Source organism: Taeniopygia guttata, chromosome 1 (assembly GCF_048771995.1).
Source record: "Taeniopygia guttata chromosome 1, bTaeGut7.mat, whole genome shotgun sequence".
NCBI lineage: Eukaryota > Metazoa > Chordata > Aves > Passeriformes > Estrildidae > Taeniopygia > Taeniopygia guttata.
Genome location: NC_133024.1, coordinates 37,362,200 through 37,385,887, shown reverse-complemented (window position 1 = coordinate 37,385,887; position 23,688 = coordinate 37,362,200). Strand labels below are relative to the sequence as shown.

The following is a 23,688-nucleotide window of genomic DNA, read 5'->3' as shown; positions in this document are numbered from 1 at the left end:
TGATGAGCTGAACACATAGACTCACTACATCTTCAAAGAAATGAATCCTGATCTTATATAAAGAATGCAAAACTCTCGCTGAAGTAAAAAAATACCTTGTTCATGTGTTTGGAAGCAGGATTCAGCTCTCAGAACTAAAACAGCTTGCACCCACCTGCAGCTTTACCTCTGAAACACATTTTCAATTAATATCTTGTATAAATTACTAGTCCAGAGCAATGTGCTTTACTATGAAGACAGTATTCCAGTCATAAAGTGTGATCCAAGTGGAAACTCCCCAGAATTAAGCAGGAATGACCAGAACATTACAATTACGATCTTGGTTTTCTCCATGACAAACTCTTGTGTTGACTATTACACATTTACAAGGTTTCAGTTTTCATTTGGTTATTGTTGTTTAAAGCTGGAGAAGGCTTGCTCTTCTGGCCATCAGTTCCTCCTTTGGATGTGTCCTGGAAGAAAAGCCTTGGCATCCACAGTGACATTAAAATTCGTTTATATTCATTCCGAAAATTCTGATTAAGAAGACCATATATTATTGCATTAAGGCAGCTGTTGAAATAGGCCATTAAGTAACTTATAATGAATAGCCATTCAGGAACTTTTGGTGCCATTTCCGTAGGATCAATGGCTACAGCCAGTCCAATGAAGTTTAGAGGTGCCCAGCAAAAGGCAAAAATCACAAAAACAACAAACATGGTAAGAAAGTTTCTGAAGTCACTTGGCTTCAATCTTGGCTTTGTTTCTGACTTGACTCGTCTTCGAACTTGAAGCACTAAAACCCAAATTCGAAGGTAGCAGAAGCTGACGATGGTGATAGGGACGATGAAGTGAATGACCACAACAGCTATTGTATAGTAGGAGCTTGCAGTTTGGACAAATGTGCATGAATAGATGCGTGGATCATACTTCAAAGAGCCAACAAAAAAATTTGGCACAGTTGCAATTACTGTTAATATCCAGACTAAGGAGACATACAACATTGTATTCCAACAGCTGTACACTTTGTCATAGGCAAAGCTATGACATATGTAGCAATATCTGTTTATTGCAATTGCAGTGATGTTGAAAATAGAGCCTATTACACTTAGTCCCATCACAAAGCCACTCGCTTTACAGTGTGTTTCACCCAGTGTCCATCCATTGTGGAAAATAGCTAAGAGCACCAGTGGGTATGGATACAAGGCCACCACCAGATCAGCCAAAGCTAGGCTCACCACAAATGCATTACCTGGAAGGAAAGAAAAATACAGAAGGATAAGTCTGAAAGCAAGCATAGCTGTAAAGAAGAAGAAAAGTGTTGCATTATTTTGGATGTCTGCAATGCTAAATTATTTGTGATGTCAGGAAGCAGCTGGTATATAAGACCAACAGGGAGACAACTTTGCAATGCAACTTGGAACACCACGGAAATATCTGCAGCAACAGGATGTTTCAAATCTGTTGGTGACTGGATTATATTCTCCTTGCTCTTTTTATCTTTAATAAACATAGCCATCAGTGAGCCATTATGTAAGCACATGTTGAGTTGTTTAAGTGCAGCTAACTCCACAGCTGGATTGATGAAATGAAAAAGAAAAAAGTCTAAATTGTGCCAGGTAAGTAAGCCATTATGCCATTCTAACCTATCACTGGAATGCTAACGGGATTCACAAGCATAAAGGAGAAGGATATACAAAGACTAGGTCTATAGGTATTGGAAGGATGCATTCTTTTATGTATACTCTAAATTGCTGCACAATATTCTGTAGAATAAATATTTTCTGCATGAATGGCCTACCCATACTGCAGTTATTTATGAATTGTCTAAGGAAGAGTGAATTGTCTTCACCACCCTCTGCAGAAAGGCATATTTAATTATACAAAAAAAATTCCATGCATGCAAGAGGAGGTATTCATATTTTCTGTTGATGATATTCAGGGAATATAGGTGATACACTTGAGCCTTATCTTCTCTCTTTAACCAGTGTTCTTTTCATCAGTTTGAAATTTCTGACATTGTATCTAAGGTTTTTTTTTTTTAATTAGTGAAATAGGAAACTATATTCCTGAAAAATGTTCTTGACGAGCTTCACTCTAGAAGATAGAGGTACTAACTTTGAATTCTTGGCATTTAGGTAACATAACATGTATATGGTTTGTATAGTTTTGTATATGACTTGCATTGTCTTTTTCTTTCCTGGAAGTCCTTGACCGCATGAACTGATATGGAAAAATCCAACCAATTTTAAAAATTGTGCAGTGGAACAAAATCCTTTTTTGAAAAGAGCGGGTTAGGTGCTCTGTTCTACAAATTCGGAGCTTACTAGTCCTCAACTAACAAAGCAGTTCTCCATGTCATATTAAGAATGGCATTAACTGGAATTCATAAAAGCAACAACCATGTAGAAATATGCTCATAAAAAATGACAGAATTTCACATCTACTCTGTTTTCTCTACCTGCTTTACATCTGTAGTTTCCTGAATTAAGGAATGGGGAGCTGTCTTTCTCCCATACACTTTAGGGGACCACCATGCTCATCCGAGTTTGCACAACAGCAAGTAAACTCAATGGAAATCAGGATTATCCATCTGTACCCTCAGAAATATAGACCATCTCAAGAATGGTGTGCAACTTCTTTTAGATAGTTCCTTGTTATATATTTAGGAGCCTGTTTTATATATTTTAAAAAGCTACACAAGTCTTTCCATAGCTGCAGCTGGATGATTTGTGAGGAAAGATTGAACAAATTAGGGAGATGATTGAGTGGGTCATGATAACTTCAAATAAGCAAAGCAGGAAGGATATCACCCATTCTTATGATTGTTGCAAATCGAAGCAAGCTTCAGTCACAAGGAAGTTTCAAAGTAGACACAGAGAACAAAAATTTAATGGCAAGAAAAAGGAAGTGTGAGAACACCTTAGTTGGAGTCTGCCATTGGAGATTGTAAGAAAATAGAAAACAAGTCAGTACTGACCTAGATAAAGCTGATCCCTTTGTGCAGCAAGGATGAGATGACTGTGAAGGCCTTTTGTAGCTATGTGGTAAAAAGGACAAAAAACAAAACTAACAAAAGAATGGAGGTGTCTTTATCAGAATATATTTACATCTTGGCAACAAGAATTTCTCTTATTATTTTTTCATCACTGTATCTGACATTAGAAGATAGAGAAGTCAGAAGTTGGAAGTCGGAAGATAGGAATGAAGGAGGGGAAAAAAGGACAGAAAGAAGGAAGGGAAAAAGACTCTTTCTTCTGTTTTAGAATGCCTTTTGGAGAAAGAGAACTTAGTCTAGTGTGTGTACTAAGATTAATTTCAACTCTAAGGCCTTCCATCATCAGCTTCTACCCAAAATGTAATTGTTCCGTTGAAATAGAGTGGGCATTGATCTCTTTCAATCGCATTTGGAAATAAACTGTAAAGTACATTTAGCAGGATATTTTCAAAGTTTTGAGTGCAATTTAGGTCTTCTTGAAAATTCCAGGTGCAATGAATAAGTAGAGTGAGCAAGGAACTTGTCAAAAACTTAATTTACTAGTTTACAACTCAGAAGAAAAATGGTCCAATATCTATAAAGACCTCAGGTGATTTATCACTTCTATGGCTTTTTACAGGGTTGAATGTTCCCACTGTGCACTGCAAAGTAAGGTCCAATGGTATTTTTCTGTCTTTGTGGATGACTGCAGAATTAGGCTTAATGTTTATTACTGCAAAGAGTAATCTACAGAAGTAGAGAGAAACTTTCCTAATTCATAAAACATAAATAATTGACATTTTGAGAAATAAAAGGTCTTAGGCACAGTCTATATGCTTGGAGAAAGTGAATATTCCTTGACACACCTAACCCAGGGCTTTTAGAGTAGCCTAAATTACATTCATAATATAACTAAAGAGGTAACTTTCTGATGCTTGTAACAAAACAGAAAGCACAGAATTTTCATCTATCTGGAATTATTATAATTGCTTCTGGAATTTACTTGATTGACTTTGTTCTTAGATTATAGTTTCATTAGAGAGCAAGGTATGTTCTTTTATTCACTGGAGTGGAGAGACCTCTTAATTACAAGCAGTAGCTACTGAAAGCCAAATGTCTTGCCAGGTATTCAAAAAGATGATCATCTGTGCTGTTTTAAACACCAATAGTCCTATGCATAAAAAAGAAAATAAGTTCTGATATTGACTTTGGATGCAACAGAACTAGATAGGTGTTTCATGACGCATTCCTGCATATTGGTTTACTTACTGCAACTAACAGGAGAAAGAGAACTGTCACATCCTCTTGTAATCTTAATATGACTTGATGTTGTAGGAATTTATTTGCAGAACAAACTTTTTGATAAGGCCAAAACTTTTAAGGGCTAAGCATCTGCCTTCTGAAAAGATAACTGACTTTTAATTTCTCTACTAAAAACAGAAGCAATTGCAATGAGAAACTATTTTTTTTCAAGCATTTTTTTTATTCTGTCTTTGGTTTTAAACTGATGAAAATGCTTAATTATATATGATGGTGTTTTTTTTTTTTCCTTTTTTTTTTATTTTTTTTTTGGTAGTGTTTTGGTTGTTGCACATTTGTTTAACAAGTTTTTATATGTTGCATACAGACATTACCCTCTTTGATCTATGGCATCAGCAGCAGGTGGAGCAGAGAATTAAATCTTTCACATATTGACATTTGAATTCCCTGTGACAGCACAAGCCAAGACCTAGGGTAAGTTTTGATTCTTTGAGACATGTTAATTTGGTATAATGTTCAACAGTGTGTTGCTAACAGAAGGTGTAACATAATGCTCAAAATAAATGCCAGATGGGTGTTTGTTTTCTTTGAATATGACAGTTTAAAGGCAGTGATATGCTCTTTTGTAGTTATGTTTCATTATTTCAGATATTAGTGAGGTATACTGAAGACTTTGATAGAAGGGAAAGGGACAGGAAATAGATTTCCACTAGAACAGCATATTTTAAATTTTAGAGCCTTCCTGCCCTCCAGCAGATCAACACTCCCATCCAATTTAGTGTTGTCTGCAAACAGACTGAGAAGGCACTCAGTCCCCTTTTTCAGATCACTGACAAAGATATTAAACAGGACTGGCCTGAAGAAGAATGCCAGACTCACAAGAGCAAAAGCTTAGCATGTAAAAAGGACTTTGAGATTGCTACTAAGTGACTTGCAGACTGTGTTCTTGGCCCTACATCTGCAACTATGAGTCAATGCTGGAAGCTACATTTGCAGGAGGTGAATTTTAAGCCTATTGGGCAGATCTCTCAGTTGTCAACCCAGGCACTGATTTATTGAAAGGACGTATCTAAGTTTCACTGCTGTTTCTGAGATCATGATTTTGGCATGCTTGCATGCTAAATATGACTGTAACCCAAAACAAAACCTCCCCTTCTTCTGCATGCTCACTCTTCTTCTGCCTCTGGTTAAATATGGGAACTCTAGTCCTTGCTGCGAGTTTGCTGCCTTGAGTTTGCCAATAGACTGCAGGTGCAAAAGTGCTGTGCTGTTGAAAGCTGAGTGGAAAAGCCTGAGGTTTGTAATGCCTGGGCACAGTTTGGCTCGCCCGTGGCTCCTCTGGCGCTGGTGGGGACGGCGGTGACGCTCTGTTGCCACCTAGTGCGGGAGCCAGGGCAGAGATGCAGCCACTGCATCACCGAGCAGGGCAGCAGCAACACGCCCGGGGCTGTCGCTTCCAAAGCAAAATGCTGATCGCTAATCAGATACTACATCTGCGCGGTGATAAATACTTTCCTGGGCTTCTGATACTTTCTGAGATTGCAGGAACTTTCCCACTACTGGGTATTTTCAGAGAGAAAAGGGGAAGCAGAAGAGGCAGGCTCAACTACTAGAAATTTCACTGTTGCCTATTGGTTAGGACAATTCCATTATAGAAGAACCCTTTGAAAAAGACTTGAGTTTATGTCTCCCGTAGTCCCCAGAGAGCGCCCTACTCACCAGCCCTGTTGCTCTTCTGGGGTTAGCGTGCTTGCCTCTTTCTAGGTTATGTTCAAGAATTTCAGCCTAGAATCAGAATATACAGGTTACCACTTGTATTGTAGAGTGTTTGTTATCAGTATGCTCATCCAGAAAGAAGTTTAAAAATCCTCCTTATGATTTAACAGCTGGAAAACTGAAATAGGTGCAGGAACTCCCCAAGACACTGATTAGGAGTGGCACTCCAGGTTCACGAACCTTGCTCTTACTTTTCTCTATTAGGTAACACCACCTCTGTTAGGCATCCTCTGGGAAAAGTGGCAGCACTGGTCCAGCTTTCTTCTCCCAGACAACATCATAGTGGCATACTGATGCTGAGAGATGGAGCACGTAGAAAAGCTAGAGCTATTTAATAAGGCTAGTTGTATTAAAAACAAACAAAAGTTGCTGTACTAGATAGTAAATCCTTAACAGAGTCTGCAGATGAAAAAATTTTACTTGCGTTCAAGGAAAGACTGGAAAAGTACTTGTAAGAGTACTTTTATTTGAAGTACTACATTTGAAAGTACTACTTATTCATTTGAAGTACTACATTTGAAAGTACTACTTATTTATTTGAAGTACTACATTTGAAAGTTACTTAACAAACATACCATACTAGATTTAGGAACTCCTCTGAGATTGAAGGAATCACAAGTTGTAATAATATAGAACCCCCAACATGCAGGGTTCTCACGCTTTGTTCTCTTTTTATCCTCAGTACCTGCTTCCATCTACTGCTAAAGACAGAGTATGAGTCTAGCTATGCCTCGTTCTGTGTGTCCAGTCATCTGAAACTGAGCTGCATTTTTCAGCAGGCTTAAAGGAGAAGATCCCTTGTATCCATGCCCTAACAATGAAGTCAGGCTCTTGCCTTGAGGACAGTGTAGGATGGAAAAGGCCCATGTTGCTGCTGAGAGAATCATAGGCTTGTAGAATCATAGAATGATTTGAGTTGGAAGAGATCTTAAGCATCTTCTTGTTCCAATCCCCCCAGCCATGGGCAGGGACACCTTCCACTGGATCAGATTGCTCAGCGCTCCATCCATCCTGGCCCTGAATATTTCCGGGGTTTGGACATCCATATTTTCTCTAGACAACCTATGCCAGTGTCTCATCGCCCTCAGAGTAAAGACTCTCTTACCAATATCTAATCTAAGTCTACCCTCTTTAGTTTAAAATCTCCCCTTTTTCAGTTTAGAGGTCACACCAGGAGCGAAGCCAAGACATTCACTCTGAGGCTTAGCACCATGTACCAGTGGCAGCCCCACCTCAGAACCTTGTGCTCCGATTGCTGAGCACAACCACTAAACAACAAAACCAGACTGTTTTCCACTGGTTCCTGAAATAAGTCCTGTTTTCTGTATCTGCCCGTACATATCAGCTTAATTTTCTTCTCTTGAAGTAATCACAGCTGTTGATTGCTTCAAACAAGAAAGAATAGGCAACCTACTTGTACAACTGCAAGTATGAAAACTCGTTTACTGCTGACAAAGGGGCTAATACGAAAAGCTGTAAAATACAACAGGTGCAATCTAGTTAGATCCTATAAAGAGCTGGGTGACCTATAATTTTTAATAACTTTTTATTCAGTGTCTCAGCATTATATTGCATGTCATAGAAAAAAAGGTGAAATACATAGCATTTTATAGGATGTTGCTTTGTTAAGGAAACCAACAAAAACTTGCCCCAAAACTTGTTTGAGATCAACTACAAAAGACTGAAATGTGGAACCAAACAAAGAAAGGATATTTCACTTCCAAAACCTCTGAAAAAAAACTTCATTATGCCCTGACAGATTTTAATTTATATTGTGTGAAACAGTAGTTTGTTCCATCACCTTTATTATTACTTTCATCTTTGCTACTGTATCTAAACCATATTTGTGTCAAAGGAAATTATGCTGTTTTTTTTTTCTTTATTACTGCAACAAAACATTGCTCAAGTCCTTAGAATAACTTAACTTCCACCTTCTTTTATATAAAAGACAGGAAATTGAAAAATGAAAATAATTTTGTTTAACCTAAAACCATGTTTTGTTTTGTTAAGCTGTTTGGTTTGTGTTTTGTTCTATTTTAATATTTGCTAGCAGATTAGTTGAATTAAAAAAAACAAACAAACAAACCAACAAATCTCAGACATTAAATAGTTCTATTTTAAAATACAAGGCTTAAGATATTACTGAAGATACTCAGGCTATCAGGCTGATATACGAAGTGAATAAAATTGGTGACTATTGGAGACGATGGGACACAATCAGGAGCAATTTTTCAAGAGATTTGATTAGCCATGATAAGGTGTATCTTGTAGTTTAGGCCTGCAGAGCAATTTAAACAGCCCAGAACTTTCTGACCAGTGCAAGTGCTGAGATCTCCACTTGCAGCACCTAAGTCATGCAAGTGGCAGTTTCCTCAGTGCTTTACTCAACTGCTCCGTAGGGCTGCAGGTGAAGGACTTGTAGCCTGTGACAGCTCCCAAGACAAGTACGTGCAAAGCATGTACGTGTCAACTGGTTCCATCTGCTAAAAGAAACCAAATCTAAGCCCATTATTCCTCCTATGTACTTTTGGGTGTTTCCATGTTCAACTCCCAGACACGGTGGAGGATCCTGGATTTTTATAAAAATTGACCTGATATGCTGCAGTAAATAGAGTACATGGGAACATCTAATTGGAAAACACTTATGTTGTCAAGTTGCCAATGCTTCTAAACAACCTATGGAGTCTCTTTTTATAATCTTCTTTTCTTCTCTTGTTTCCTGTTTCACCAAGGAAGAAAATAGATGATACTCAACGAAAATGGCCATTATAATATTTCAGTAAGGAAAAGCCTTACCCTTTATTTTCTGAGCTTTTGGAAGGCCTCATTACTGTACATGCATAGGGAGATGAATGTCTTCAGAAGCTGTTGCCAGTCTCTGCCATCTGCTTCTTTTGGAAACAAGGTCTTAAAGCAAAGTACAGTGACATGATTCATCTTATAATGATACTCACAGGTTTGTAAACAGCATGTGAACAGATGAATAAATAAAATGCTTCTACAGAAGATGATTGTGTATTCTCTTCTGAAGTATTAGCTACTTTGTGTTCCAACTCAATACAGACAAAGTGTGTAATGATCATCTGCTGAATCAAGGTCTTTTCTGAGAGACAGTAGAAGCCTTGAAAAATGACAAGACAACAACTCTACTGTGGCTGGGCCTGCAAATCATGATATTGTTGAGATAGGTAAATGAGGGGTGACAGGCATGCAACCAATATAGCTATAGAATCATGAAAGCTGGAATTGATCTCTGGAGTTCATCTAGTCCAACCCTCCCATTCAAAAAGTGATAAACTAGAGTGGGTTGTTCAGGGCCATGTCCAGTCAGCCTTTCGCTGTCTACAGCCACAGAGACTCAACAACTGCTCAGGCTGACCTGTTCCAGTGTACAGGATATTTTCTGTTTTCACTAGGGAATAGAGGCAAGACGCTGTCAATTTTCCAATAGATGAGGCATCTACTTGGTCTACTAATAGAAGAGGGAACTTAAGATCATACCTGTTACTATGGATGCAGAGACCAGACATGGTCATTAACAATGAGCTAGACTTCTTTGTCAGAAGGAGAGGCCCCAGTACAGATTAGACTAGATGGGGCTTTGTTTTTCTTATACTTCTGCTTTCAAATTCTTTGTGACGGCAGAATTTTTTGAACAATCTTTGACTGGACAAAATGATCTGAGCCAAACAGGGAACCTGGACCAAGATACATCTCCAGACCAGTAAATCTACAGACAGGTAAAGGCACAGAACTCTGGCGGGGTGGAGCGTGGAGTGTGGTAAGAGCTGCATAGAAAGAAGCAGCAAGCATCAGCTCCTAGCAAAATCATTTTCAGAAAGCAATTCCCACTGTCTTTAGCAAGGCTAGAATGTTGCTCCTCACCTACTAGGTTCGGCTTACCCTGGCTGCAGAATCCTGTTCCATAATCTCCTCTGATTACCTTTGAGCACTGTGAACTGACTGCAACCAGCCCTTCAGACTAGCTCTTTGTGGCAGTTCTGGCTAGTTCACCCCAGTGAGTGACCTAGTGGCCTGTGACACCAAAGAGAGATGTGGGTGACTTCTGTCTGCCTAACCTACTGAGTCACATCTCTTTTACTCCATGAATGCATTTGCAAACTGGAGCAAACTAATACAGTTTTTTACTAAGCCAAGCTCAAATGGAAATCACTGTATTTTTTTCTTTAATGTATATATTCTCATGTAGTGTGTATATATATATATATATATATATGTATATATATATATTTGTTCACCTGTCTCACTATTGTGTTTGCTCTCCATAAGCAGAGCAGATATTCTTGCTTCATCTTTAACCAGGAAGCTGGCTGCACAGCAAGTTTTACAGTCTTTATGGTCCTAGCATACCAGGTGTTTCATAAGAGTGACTAAAGAAGATTGTATTGTTTTTAGATTATCCAACCAAAGGTATAATTACAGGACCTCAAATTAGTTACCTTTTCTTCTACTTTTAAACAACAGATGTCCAGTGCTGCAATTAGACTCTGGATTGTGTAGTTGAGGTTTCATACCCAGCACCGTAAGCACAGGCAAAATCTTACAAACTCTTTCAACCCATATACCAGTACATAATTTTTTCTAAGCAAGTCAGTATGGTTACACCATCCTTTTACAAAACCTGCCTCAACATCTGATTAATATTTTACATATTTTGCTTCTAATGACTGCAAAGGGAAGAATTAAAAAAGAAAGGAAAGTCTTGCTTAATATGAAAACTGATTCAGAAAGTAATATTTTGTCCATGGGCTCTAACCCCACCTGTGAATCTAATAACAAGTACTTTTGCAGTCACTTTAAAAATATCTCAGGGAGACTTCTTGTCCTTGAGTAGGAGTGCTCTAAATTTCCACAGCACATCACTGACTTTCTGACACTATACTTTATGCCAGTAAAACACCTGGAGTATATTGTACTATCTGACCTGTGGCAGGGAAGTTTGAATTTGAAATATTCTTTCTGTCATAACTGCTAACATAACAAGACAAAGGCATAGAAAGATACCAGTCCCTTATTAATCAAATTTTTTCCTCTCTAACAATCCAAAAATTACTGTGCATTCCAGTGGGTAACAACTGATTTCAAGCAAACTGGTTGGAATGTTTAGTGTCTTGAGTATATTGCCAAGACTCTTAAGAACCTTAAGTGGCAATTCACAGAAAGGAGGGATGGACAAATCCCAGTTGGCACATAGTGACTATGCCATTTGCATGTCTTTACTTGTCTTGAAGAAAAGCAGCAGGTTTTAATATAACAGCATTTTATTTGTCAGTAGAAAATCTGATTAGAGTTGACTACTTCTAAGAACATATTTTAATAAAAGTCCTAAGGATCACAACTCCAATGAGTTTCACCATAGACAGGATCTGTGCAGAATGGCACTTGAATAAACACTTTTTTTCATTAAACTGTGTGGATAATATTCAAAAAGTAGGCTATTTTTACTTGAATAAAAAGTAGAACATAAAAATACCTAGATTGATTATTATTACATATATTCATAGGTGACAGCCATCTCACAAAAGGTTCTTTTTCCTATTTGCACTCAAATGAAATGCTGTGAATACTTGAATTATTTGGAAAAATGGAACTGTCTTTAGAATGAGAGGACACTGAGAATTTTGGTAATATTGAAGCAAATCATAGAGACATGAGGATGCCACTTATTGCTTCCTGTCTTCTTTGCAGTGATATATTTTACAATTTGCTGCTAGTTCTAAACTTACAATTAGTTAACATAATTATATTTACAAGGGCTGGGATACCAAGTGGATATTTTTCTTATTAGTCAGACTGTTAGTTCCAAGAGCTGCATGTGCTATCTTCTGACAGCAATTATTGCCTACGTTGAGCAAATACAGCAATATAAACCAACAGGTAAGCAGATGTTGTTCTATAGCAAAAAGATGACAATATTAATGGAACTGTCATATAAATTATTATCATCTTCATAAAGTGTTTAAACATTGAAACTGATCCAAGTCCATAAAACACAGCTTAAAAAAATAGTAGGTCTGTCAGAAGGGTTATGTTTTTTCTGCAGACATAATTTAAGCAGCATTTATTAAACAGTGCAATCAAATAACTCTACAAATAATAAATAATTTAAAAATAATCTCAACAATCAGGATTCTAGTCATTTGATGAATGTGTTTAAGGTGTTTTTGTCTGTTTTCATGTCAAGATGTAGCTGTACCATATGCAGCTGAAATGTCAGGAAAATGCTGACTCTGATATAGCTCAGTCCTTATCATTATGGAGATCAAAAGTAAAACAGAAGTTTCTAAAGCAGATACTGTTGTTAGGGAGGACACACCACAGTGTTGCACACACAGTGATTTAGACATGTTTCCATGGGATTTTGCTGTCAGGAAATCCATTTTATGCACATATCAAGATGGAAAGTTAAGAAGCAAAACAACTGCTCAGATTCATTTTTAGGAAGATGGAAATTGCAATACCATTAGCATTCCTTTCTGCAAATGAAAAAATGGCTTCATCAGCTCAGGATAATATTTTCATATGCATTCTTGGGAACAAGGCAATGTACTTACCAGCTTATGTCAAGGTATCCAAATGCACTTGTAAAGGATTACTTCTAAGAAGCCAAAATCTGAAGCATATCTGAAGGTAGTGGTACTTATAATAGATGTGAATTGGAGTAGGAGTAGAATTTACTCCTAGAGGCAGAGAACAGGTTGTCACTGATTTAATGGAATGAGAGTAGTCTCCTATAACATCCTCAACACAATGATTAAAGTAATCTGGTGAATATATATCTGCTAAGAATAGATGAAAAAAATAGTCTTTTAAAATGACTTGTCCTAGCATTCTGTGGGGAGGTTTGGTCTCTTAGCTCTGGCTGATTGTGCCAAAGAGCACCATGAATTGCTTCTGCTGCTCCATCCAAGAAGAGAGCTTTACTGCAGAGAGGTCATTCCTCATGCAGTCGTGAATCTTGCAAAAGGAATGTCAGTCCAGAGTCCAGGAGAGAACTGGCAGAAAAGGGAGTGCTCCTAAGACACACTGGGACTGCCATAATACAGCTGCTAAGAGCTCCTTCTAATTTCCTGTATCTGAGAGTACTTTTGTGTTGGTTATATCAAAGAGATGAAGGAAACTTAGTCATACTCTGAGCTGAAAAAAAAAAAAGGCAAAAGCTATGTGACTGTGTTGAACTAGGCCTTAAAGGGAGCCTGAATATAGTGTTGCAGGAAAAGCATCATACTAACAGCATCCTTTGGTTTTCCTTCCCTTGAAACATGGGTAGAGTGAACTTGTGCCAAATGAAACACATGACATAAATACACCCTTAGATTCTTCTTTACAAGTTCAGGAAAACATACTTCAGCAGCTCAAATAAATCCTTATCATTCTGTTTCCTCTAAAGATAAGCATACCAAAAGCTCCACTTATTAAGTGGAATAGGACTTAATATTACATTCAAAAATAAAAGTATCTTGGACTTGATCTTGGCAATAAAGTTCCTTTTTGCTTATCAATAAATGAAATACTTACCATACGGGATAAAACTAAATGATATTTCAGAACAAGTATAATATATATTGCCAAGTGCTTCAAAGGAAGATACAAAATGCCTTATGGCTGCAGAATAACCTGCACTGAGTTGCAATTTTACCCTAAACAGCATTCCCTGTGATGTAGATTGATAGAGAAGTTTTGTTTTTCTTTACTTTGTGATGTTTCTGTACTCCTAAATACTTCTTTCAATCCCTCTAGGATCATAATTACCTTACAAACTTTCTATTTATGAAATAATTTAAAATTCTGTATACTTCAGATTTTTTCTCTTCTAGAACAACCTTAGGTTTCCACTTTTCACTTTTTTCTAAATTTACCTGCAAGATTCACCTCCTTTGTTAAAGAAATTTTCTTATTTTGCAAATTAATAATACTGGCATTTCACTTTGCTCTTCTAATTTTGGAATTACAGGTTGACAATGTTTAGAGTTATTATTTCATAAGTAACTTTGAAGACTTATTTTCTCATTTGCTTACTGTTTGAACCAAGTCTCACAGAAAAGAGTATGGAATTGGTGATGAACTTATTCTGTTTCCTCTCCAAGAGGAGAATAGAAGCATAATTAGAATTATGGGATGAGTCACGGGCACATGACTGAATAGTTCTAGAAGTTATATAGAAAGATTTGGAGTATTGATCATTTGAAGGTATTTTCTGGGAAGAGGTTTCATATCTTCATGGACAGATTTCACCTAAGCATATGGGATACCAGCTTGCAATCCAAGCTGGCAGAATGAATAAAAAGAACTTGAAGTTGAGAGATGGGAAGAGAGCTTGAGAAGAAACCATGTAGTTTCTTCATTTACCACCCAGGGCAAGGGAATTTTGGCTTCAGGAAGTTGGTGGCAAAAAATATAGAAAACAGGAGCTCAATCATTGCGGAGTTCAACTAGAGTGATAATATAAAAAGCAGTAGAGTCAGTTAAAGGGTGTGAGGAACTTATAAAATAAAATAGGGGATCAAAACCCAGTGAGAAATAAAAATTCAACTTTATGGAAACAATTCTGTTAGAATGGAACTGCACCAGTGATCAGAGAAGAGAAATACCAATCATAAGGTCTATTGTCTTCATAAAAGAAGGAGAATGAAGAGAGAGATTGAGAGAGAGAGAGGATATCCTGGTAAAAGCCAAAATTACATTGGGGAAGAGTTGTAAAGACAATGTACAGTGAAGAATGCAGAAACCTGAAATTGGATGAGAATGCCTTCCTTTTAGTAGGAAAGAACTAATGGAGACGATTTAACATCAGGACAATGCAGGCCCTCATATGTAAAGGGGAAAATAAACACAGAAATTGCAGCTGAGTTCTGGACATACACCCACAAGATTTCTTCAATTCAGAGTAAATTTGCCAATATACCTCAGCCTTTGTTTTCATAAAGAACAAAGACATCCCTGAAGAGCCTGCCATAGAAAATAAGGTTGCATTGAAAATAGATGAGATTATTTTGGTTAAATTAAATAGAAGAATAAACAAAGCAGACATAGCTAAGAAGGGGACTTGCACATTTTGATAAATAAAAGAAGCTAATTAGGAAAGTGAAATCAGCTGTATTGAGGAGCTTAGGGACTTGAATGTGGAAGAAGGTTGGCATTTCTTCATATTAAAGTAATAAAAATATTCTCTTTAACTTGCATCCAAAAGAGGGAAAAAATATAAGAAAAAGTTCCAGATCCAGACGGAGAAGAAGTTGTTTCAGTAAGGATACTGGGGGCAAGAAATGAGGCTAGAAGTAAAAGACAGGCCCACCAAAGAAAACTGCCAGAGAGAGCAAAAATGGATAAAATGGAAACTGACACATCCCTTAAACTTCTTTGACTTTGCAAAGACTTCTAAAATGACAAAAATGCCCTTCCAGCACAGTAAAAAATAGGAAAGGAAAGACAAGTGACTGGAGGAGGGGGACCCTGAAAATTGAGTTAAAATGGCTCCTGGTTTGAAGAAAGATTTTGCTAGACCTTTTAATAAAGACAAAAATGGTGGTCTTGGCGATAAGGCAGGCTGACAGGTCTTAGCATGTCTATAATAAAGCAAAAATATCAGAAAGATTGAATATACTTGATGGCAGGAATTTTTTAACATCTGTTATCTCAGAGATAGTGTTGTGTTCTGAAAGTATTGAGAGCTACATGTGGGACCTGTAAAAAGGGGCTGAAATGTTCTCTAGTCCTCACTGCCAGTAGGGAAGTGCAGATTTCTCTCAGGCTTGAGTGATTTGATTTCCCTCAGAGCTTGGCTCCCACATGCATCCCAAAGAGCAGTGTTGCCATGACTCACTTGCAGCTGTGGTGCTCTCACACTTTACTACCCATTTCCTCCTCCTTCGCTATGGTGCTGCACAAATGCTGTTTCTTTTTGCATGAATGGCGCTCGCAGTAAGTCAGAAAATCAGGGACTAATAAGAACAGTAAACCTGTGTTGCCACCTCTGGAAGATTCTTTGTCTACCACAGAGTATGTGCTAACATAGCACCTTTATTCAAGGTGGGAAATTGTTGAAAAGGAAGAATGAATTGAGAAATCTTTGGGCTCTTGATCTCAGTTGTAGCCAAGACTGAAGAGACAAGCTTGGAGGGATAGGAAAATTAAAGATGCATATACAGACAAATGGAATAAAAGTCAATGTGAGCTTATAAAAAGTGGCTGTACCAACTAATTTGATCATCTTTATTTAATAAAAGCTGGACTTGGACTTTCTGGATCTGGGAGGTTGCTCTAAACAGATCTAGCTTTGGAATCACCAGGGTACCACTTACAGTCTGTTGCTAGCAGTGCCTGGACAATGATGAAAGAAAATTGTTGGACCGGAGGGAGATAACCTACATTGAACTAATTTTGTCTGTTTCAGAAGTATTACATCACAAAACACAAAGAGAACTAATGAAATTTTATGATAATACAAAGTTGAGAGTCTACTGATACATGGACATGTCAAGATCTTTTTTTGCTTGAGGACTAAATGACCAGAAAGTGGATAGCATATAATAACATGAGATATGAGGTCAGGCACTGAAGGAATAATTGTGTAACAAAAGAAAAAGAAGAGCTGCATCAGCAAATGACTGCACCAAGAACACTCACCCATATTATGCTACCACATAAAACGAAAATGTGGCTTCAAGGCCACAGGTCCATTTTGTCCATCCAGGAAAGGACAGAACAGAATAGAATGTTAATATTTTCTTGAGAGTATTGGTGGTACTTCATCTGCATTACTGTGAAGACAGATTAATTTAGTTTGGATAAGTGATCTGAAAGGCTTAAAAAACACAGGAAAATAAAGAACAGTAGCTTAGTTTCCTCTAAGCTACTTAGAGGAAACTAAAACTATTTGGCTTGTCTACTATGGGAAAAAAAAAAGGTTGAGGGGTAAACATGTGTTTACTCCCCATTAATATTGCACAAAAGTTCTCAACAGGTGGAGAAATGATCCATTCAAATTAAATTACAATTGTAATCCTATATATAAAGATATCCACTCTAAGTAAGGAACTAATAATCACAAAGTTAAAATAAAGTAAAAACTAGTTTGAATCATGGTAAGACATAGAAGAGTTTTATTCTAAGTATTGGGTTCAATGAATTTTTGTGATTGTTGAAGCTAGGTTCCCATCAATTTCTTAGCATTAAGCACCTTCAAGCTGAATGTGAGAGAGAATATGATGGCCAAACACACCCAGTCCCAGAGCTAAGAATTCTGTGGATCCAGAGTTCAAGAAGTAAGGAGTACAAAAGCTGAAACCATCACGGTGGGATTTCATGATCTACTCATCAAAATATGTTCTTGTCAGCATCACTGCTGATATTAAAGTACATTTTTTCCAAGTTGTTTCAGAGAAAGGTTTCTCCACTATCGTTTTGTAAGAGATGGATTCCACCACAGGGAACTACTATCCTGTACTCCAGTGGATAGGAAAAATAATAGCGGAGGAATAAAGGAGGGAAAGAGAACTGGTGTGGTCAAAGAGATGAAGAGTAACTGAAAGCAGCATTTAACAATGGGGATAACTTACCTTCAGCTATATCACAGAGATGTGGAGCGAAGGCTATGGAAAGGGAAAGAGCATGGAGAAATACTACAAGACTTGAGTATATTGCTGAACATGTTTATTTAGTAGATAGATAAATACCAATATTATAATTCTACATACAGGATTGTTTATTTTGTACAGATGTACATATGAGAAGCATTGTCCATCTCTAGAACCACATATACATTAGACAGAACTAAACATGCAAATACACCAATGCTCTTACAGGTAAAAGAAACATGAATTTTGGTTTAATTTGTGTTGCAACAGCACCTTGCTATTCAAATGGAAATTAGAGTCTCACTGTGCTGTGTTAGCTGATATATATAGAAAGGAAAATAGTGGAGAGGGTGAGGAGGGCTGACAAAATGCACTAAAAATACCACTTTCCACTAATGCATTTTTTGGCAATGCACCAAGGTTAATATTAATATTCAGCCACAAGTCAAAGGGTCCCAAGTCCTCATTACTATTTGAAATGATATTGAGTTAATGCACCTAATTCTCACTTCTCACTGATTTTATGCTGGCTTTAGGGCCAATAAAGTATAAATGGTTTGCTTTATCTCTGTCCTCTGGGAGATGGCTTGCTGGTCGCCACCTTCTAGAGTGCTTCCTACCAGCTTCTTACCCCAGCCCATAATGTCACGTTTATAGCTATGGTTATACAAAAGTATCTTCAAAGGTCTTAAAAGCATCTAGTGGATTTGATTTATTTGATGGACCTTCAGGATACTTGATCATCCAGCAGTGGTTGTTGAGCTCATGTAAACTTCAACACTTCAGAAGTTTAGCAATGTGAAAGCTGCTGTCAACTGGGCATGTTTAATTGAAGACACACAAAATCAATAATTGTTTTTGAAAATTCAGAACACATTTGACATTTCAAAAAGAAAGGCAAGCTGATTTAATTTTATTATTTCCACATACAAAGTTTTATTTAATTTTGTAGTGTGTTAGATGAAATTGCTCTCTTCCCAAATTAGAACAGATAAAAGCATTAATTTCTGCAAATTAAATCACTTTCAGAGATCAGAAGTTGCTCAGCCTCTCACAGAAAGACTGGGTGCAGTTATGTAAGAGAAGCATGTTGATTCATACCAATTATGCTATGCATTACTTGGAAGAGTCTTCACAGATTTTCCCCAAAACCAAATTTAAATGTGGGAAAGAGGCTTCTGTGTGATCTGAAACAATCATTCTGTTGTAAGGCTAGCAAAATTCCCATGTTTGAGGAGTGAATGAGCAATGTCCAGAAACACCAATCCTATCTATTCTTTATTTCTCTCCTAATGAACATAAAAGGGTACAAGCCCAATGGCTAATAGGTCATTTTGTTTCACTCCATTCTTGCACCTCCCATTGTAAAAAAGCATTAGAATATATTTACTTTCGGTCATGCTTTAATTTTAAGGACAGTAATACATAACTACATTGTTTCCAGTTATCAGAGCTCTCTGTGAAGTCTAGAACAGAAGAGTATTGATAAATTCTGGAAAAACGGCTAAAGACCTGTATTGCTTTCTGAAGGTATGATTACTTCTCGTGCCACAGAAGAAGTCAGAACTGGTTAATTTATTCCTTATACACCTGTGACTTATTTTAAGTCCCAAACTCTCATCCAAGAAAAATCTCTCATTAGCTTCTCCAAAGGGAACAGAGTACTCATGATGTTTAGTTCTTCCTTCCTTCAGACATCTAGATGTCTTCCTATCACAACCATTCCCCTAACTTCATCTTTTTCTTCTCTGACAAGGTCTCACTCTTTTCATGCAGTTTTTCCTCACCATTTTGCTATCTACTGCATTCACTCCCCTTGCAACTACAAACACATTGTTTCTCATTTGCTCAGAATAGAAACCTGCAAGTCCACCTGCTTTTCCATCTTTCTTTGTCAAATGGTAAGGGCTCTCAGGTACTACCTTAGCTCTCTGCCACTTTCCCATCCCCTCTATCACTCCACCCACATCAGTTTCCAGTCCTCTTCACTCTGCTTCCTCCCTAAGAAATTTTACCTGAAAAGACTTCTGTAGACATTTACCAAACTGTGCCCTTTCAGTTTCACCTCCAAGAGTCAAGTCTCCCTGACGTAAAACAAAGAACTCGCAATTGAAAAGGTATTTAACCTTATGAAGATTATGTAGAAAGAATTCCCTGCTGTTTTTCACAGTACTTATCAAAGATAAAGAGATCTTTGGGACAGGGTCAGCGACATCCCATTAAGGATTATCCTAGAAGGAGATCGATTAGCAGGTATTTGAACTAGGTAAAATGACTATGCTTGGGGTTTTTTTTGTTTTGGTTTTCTTGTTTTGTTTTTTTGTTTGTTTGTTTTTTTGTTGTTGGGTTTTTTTGTGTGTGTGGGGGGGTTTTTTTGTTTGTTTGTTTGTTTGGTTTTTTGTTGCTTCTTTTTTTTCCCCAACAGTCCCAGGGTGCCACAGAGTATTTTGATCAGTATCTTGAAAGTTACTCTTCTAGGCATCACTCTCTTCCAGTCCAAGCCCTCCCCTTTGCTGTTGTCTGGGTGAAGGGAAAGTTTCAGAAGAGAGTCCCTCTCTTCCTCTCCCTGGAAGGGATTTGGTGCCTCGGGCCGGCCGCCCTCTCCAGCGAGAGCCTGTTCCTTGGGCGCTTCCTGCCCCCGGAGTCTAGGCGCGAATCCCTCGGGATCTCGCCTTCCCCCGGCACCGAGGGGGCCGGGAGGGGCCGGTGAGTCACGGCGGGTCCCGCGGTACTCCCTTCCCCTGCGCTGCGCTGCGCTGCGCTGCGCTGCGCCCAGCCCAGCCCAGCCCCGCTCCCCTGCCCCGCGGCAGCGCCCGGCGCCGCTCGGCGGCCGCGGTCCCGCTCGGGGCACGCAGGACTCCGGCTCCGGGCGCGCCGGCACTGCCGGCCCCGGCACGGCTCTGCTTCTCTTGGCTTGGTCCCCTGAGACGGACAGCCCAAGCACGAGCACATGGACTAGCCGCGGCCCCCCCCATGTCTTCCCTCGTTCAGCCAAACCACACTTCCAGACGTTCTCAGGTGCGGTGCTGCTCGGGGCGGGGTGTGATCTCTCAGCCCCGTGTAAACGGGACTTGCCGGCATCCCCCGCCTGCAGCTAGACGTGCAGAGATTGGGGAGCGCAAGACTTACCCTCCATAAACTGCTTTTGCCCCTAAGTACGATTTCACTTAAAGCAAGTGCCTACTCCCCATTAGCAGGAGCTCTAGTCACCGCACGTAAGACACGACAGAGAACTTGGGAAGAAACGCTGGTTGAAAAAAATCCAGACCAACACCCCCACCACCCCCAGGAGAAACAAACCAGTAGCTCTTCCTCCTTCCCAGTGGCAAGAGAGCACCCGCTTCACAGAGGATCGATGGCAGAACCCTCTGGTTCCGAGTGTGGGGAACGTAGTGCTTCGGACTCCTGCCAGCTCCCAGCAAAGTTTGGTTATCCCGACCTGCGTGCGCATGGCAAAACGAGGGAACTCGAAGGAATGAGGAGTTCCGGGAACAGCTAAGAACTACAAGAACTATAGCAGATACACCACGGTTTCGGGGATAGCACTTTACACTGCCGAGTGCAGGTGTGCCCAGCTCTGCGCATCAGGGAGCAATCGGCTCCATCGACGCGGGGAGCCGGAGGGGCTGTAGGATCCGCACGCAGCGGGACGTGCGCCAATCAGGGCCAGAGAAGCTGGTGAGAAACTACAGAGTTTCGTAGTTTGAAACACGTTGTAAGCAGCCCGGCAGATATGAGGAGATAAAGCCAGTAAGTTTAGCAGGTAAAAACTGCAGAACAACATTCTAGCACACACAAGGAGAAACTATAGGCACAATTCAAAGACAGCACCCCACTTTATTTGTTACGTTCTGTCTGAAGGATATGCGATGAGGAGACAAGAAGGCGATTTGGTGAAGACTACCGTGAACTCTGATGCAGACTCCAGAGATCGGGCTGAGCCGCTTCCCCACGCATGCACAGCACCGTATCTTTAGGACTCTTGAGCAAGTTTTAAAAGCTCCTCCTTCACGCCTCCGACCGCTTTGGGCACGCTTTTCGTCGCCGGATGGCACCGATTCCCCTCCTCGGGAGCTCCATAGAGACCACATAGTGCCTCATTAGAAACCACGGAACGACCTGCGCTCTCTAACGGAGGGCAGGACGGACCCCAAGGAGAGCGCAGAGGCGGTGCGCTGGGAAAGGTGACTGAGCCCCTGGGGATCCCTGCACACACTACAGGGCAAGAGCAATGGATGGGGCTCTGGTCTCCCGCCTTCAGCAGGCGGCCCGCACGGACTCGACAAGCGGGCTGGACTCCTCAGGACAGCTGGAAGCGAGGACCAGGATAGCGGCGGGACTCCGGGCAGTCGCTGCTCCCTGCCGCCGCCGGGGCAGGGTGGGGGGGTCAAACCCTTACCTGAGTTCCGAAGCTTGCGGTTCTTGAAGACGGAGAGGATGACCAGGAGGTTGCCCAGGATGTCCACCACAGTGGTGAAGATCAGCACGCTGGACAGCACCGGCACCACCCAGGCGGGCCGCGGGGCGCCCGCCGCCGCCGCCTCCCGTTCCGCCAAGCCGAGCCGGCCGCGCCCGCCCGGGTCACAGCAGTTCCTCAGGGAGCCGTTCTCCAGCATCGCGGCCACCCCGTCCCGGCGCCTCCCCGCGGTGACCGGCGGCGGCCCCGCGGACTGACCGCGCGGGCGGGCGGGAACGGCTTTAAGGGGCGCACCGGGCGCTGCTCCGCCGGGAGGGGCGTGGATGGGGCGGTACCAGAGCCCCCTCCCCTTCGCGGGCGGTGGGGGAAGCCCGGGGGCGGGCCCAGCCCCGCCTGCCGAGGGAGGGAGGGAGGGAGGGAGGAGGCGGCGGTGGCCGGCGGGAGCGGCGGCGCGGAGCGGCAGCGGCGGGGGCTGCCGGGGCGGGGGCAGCCTCCGCGGGTAGCGGAGGCGGCCGCTCTCGGCCATCCCCGGTGACAGCTTGCGTGGCCGGAGAGCCGCGGGGACAGGCGAGGGCGGTGGAGAAGCCTTTGTCCCAAAGCGCTGCTCCTGCCCCAGGGCTCAGCTGCGAACATCCTCCATTCGCCGCCGGGAGAGCGCTTGTCTGGGGGTTGTTTGTGTTTTGGTTCTGGGGAGTTGGTTGATTGTTTTTTCCCTGCCCCGCGTCTCGGACCGCTGTGTTCCTGGCAGCGCAAGGCCAGCGCTCCCCCCGCCTCTCTCGCCGCCAGGCACACGGTGCGCCCAGACGAGTGTTCCTGGCACATTCCTCCCGTCGGCCTGGCAGCACATCTGAAAGGGTCGTACACTGCCTTCGCCGTGGCCTTGTGCCTCGCGTTTGAACACAGCGGTCAGGTCGAGACTAAGGGCAGTGCCCGTGGGGCGATAACTGCGAGCGCCACGGGCGGGACGTGCCCGCGCCGATGTCGGCTTCGGAAGCTGGGCGCGTTTCGCGGGATTTTCCTCTCAAGCTGCAGGGCCGACAGAAGGGCTCCGACGGGCTTCGCTCTGCAATTACGCTTGAAACATATCGTTTCCTTTGGGCCCCACAAAGTGACAGCTCCCATATGCTCATTTGCATTAAATAAACAGGCGAGACGCGTGCGGCAGAGGAGGGAGCAGCCCGCGTGTCGCCGTGCCCGGCTGGCGGCGTGGCACCGGCACCGGGCGCACACAGCGGGGCCGGCAATTAGAGCAGCCTAACTCGGGAGGGGTTTGTGCCCTACTTCGCATTGTTTTCAGGCCATCCAGGTCACACTGTATCGCTGTCCTGCTGTCCTGCTTTCAGAGGACGGTATGCCCCCCAGTTTTTCAAGAATTAGATCCTAAGGTAACCTACCTTGTGGAGTTAGGTTGGAAAAACAGGACAAGTTTCTGTATTTTCTAACGGGGAATAACTTATTTGGGCTCATTGCTTCTTTGAGGCTTACCATGCACTGGTGTAATCAAAACGCTAAAGATTACTTTGTGGTTTTCTTTTTTTTTTTTTTTTTTTTTATTTTTAGAAATAGTTTACTGTTCAGTTTTAAATCCTAGTCAATTTAAAATAAACTGAAGTAGTCCTGCTTGGAATGAACATAGAATAATACATGTGGATTTTTTTGTGCCAGTCTTATTTACAGTGATT

General features: G+C 41.0%; 1 protein-coding gene across 1 annotated transcript; it reads right to left on the bottom strand.

Moving 5' to 3' along the window:
• Window positions 1-344: 344 nt before the first annotated feature.
• On the bottom strand, window positions 345-22,205 carry MTNR1B (melatonin receptor 1B). Its single transcript, NM_001048258.1, is given in 2 exon segments — window positions 345-1,231; window positions 21,989-22,205. Coding segments are annotated over 2 exon segments (1,086 nt in total). The 3' UTR covers window positions 345-362.
• Between the last annotated feature and the right edge of the window lie 1,483 nt (window positions 22,206-23,688).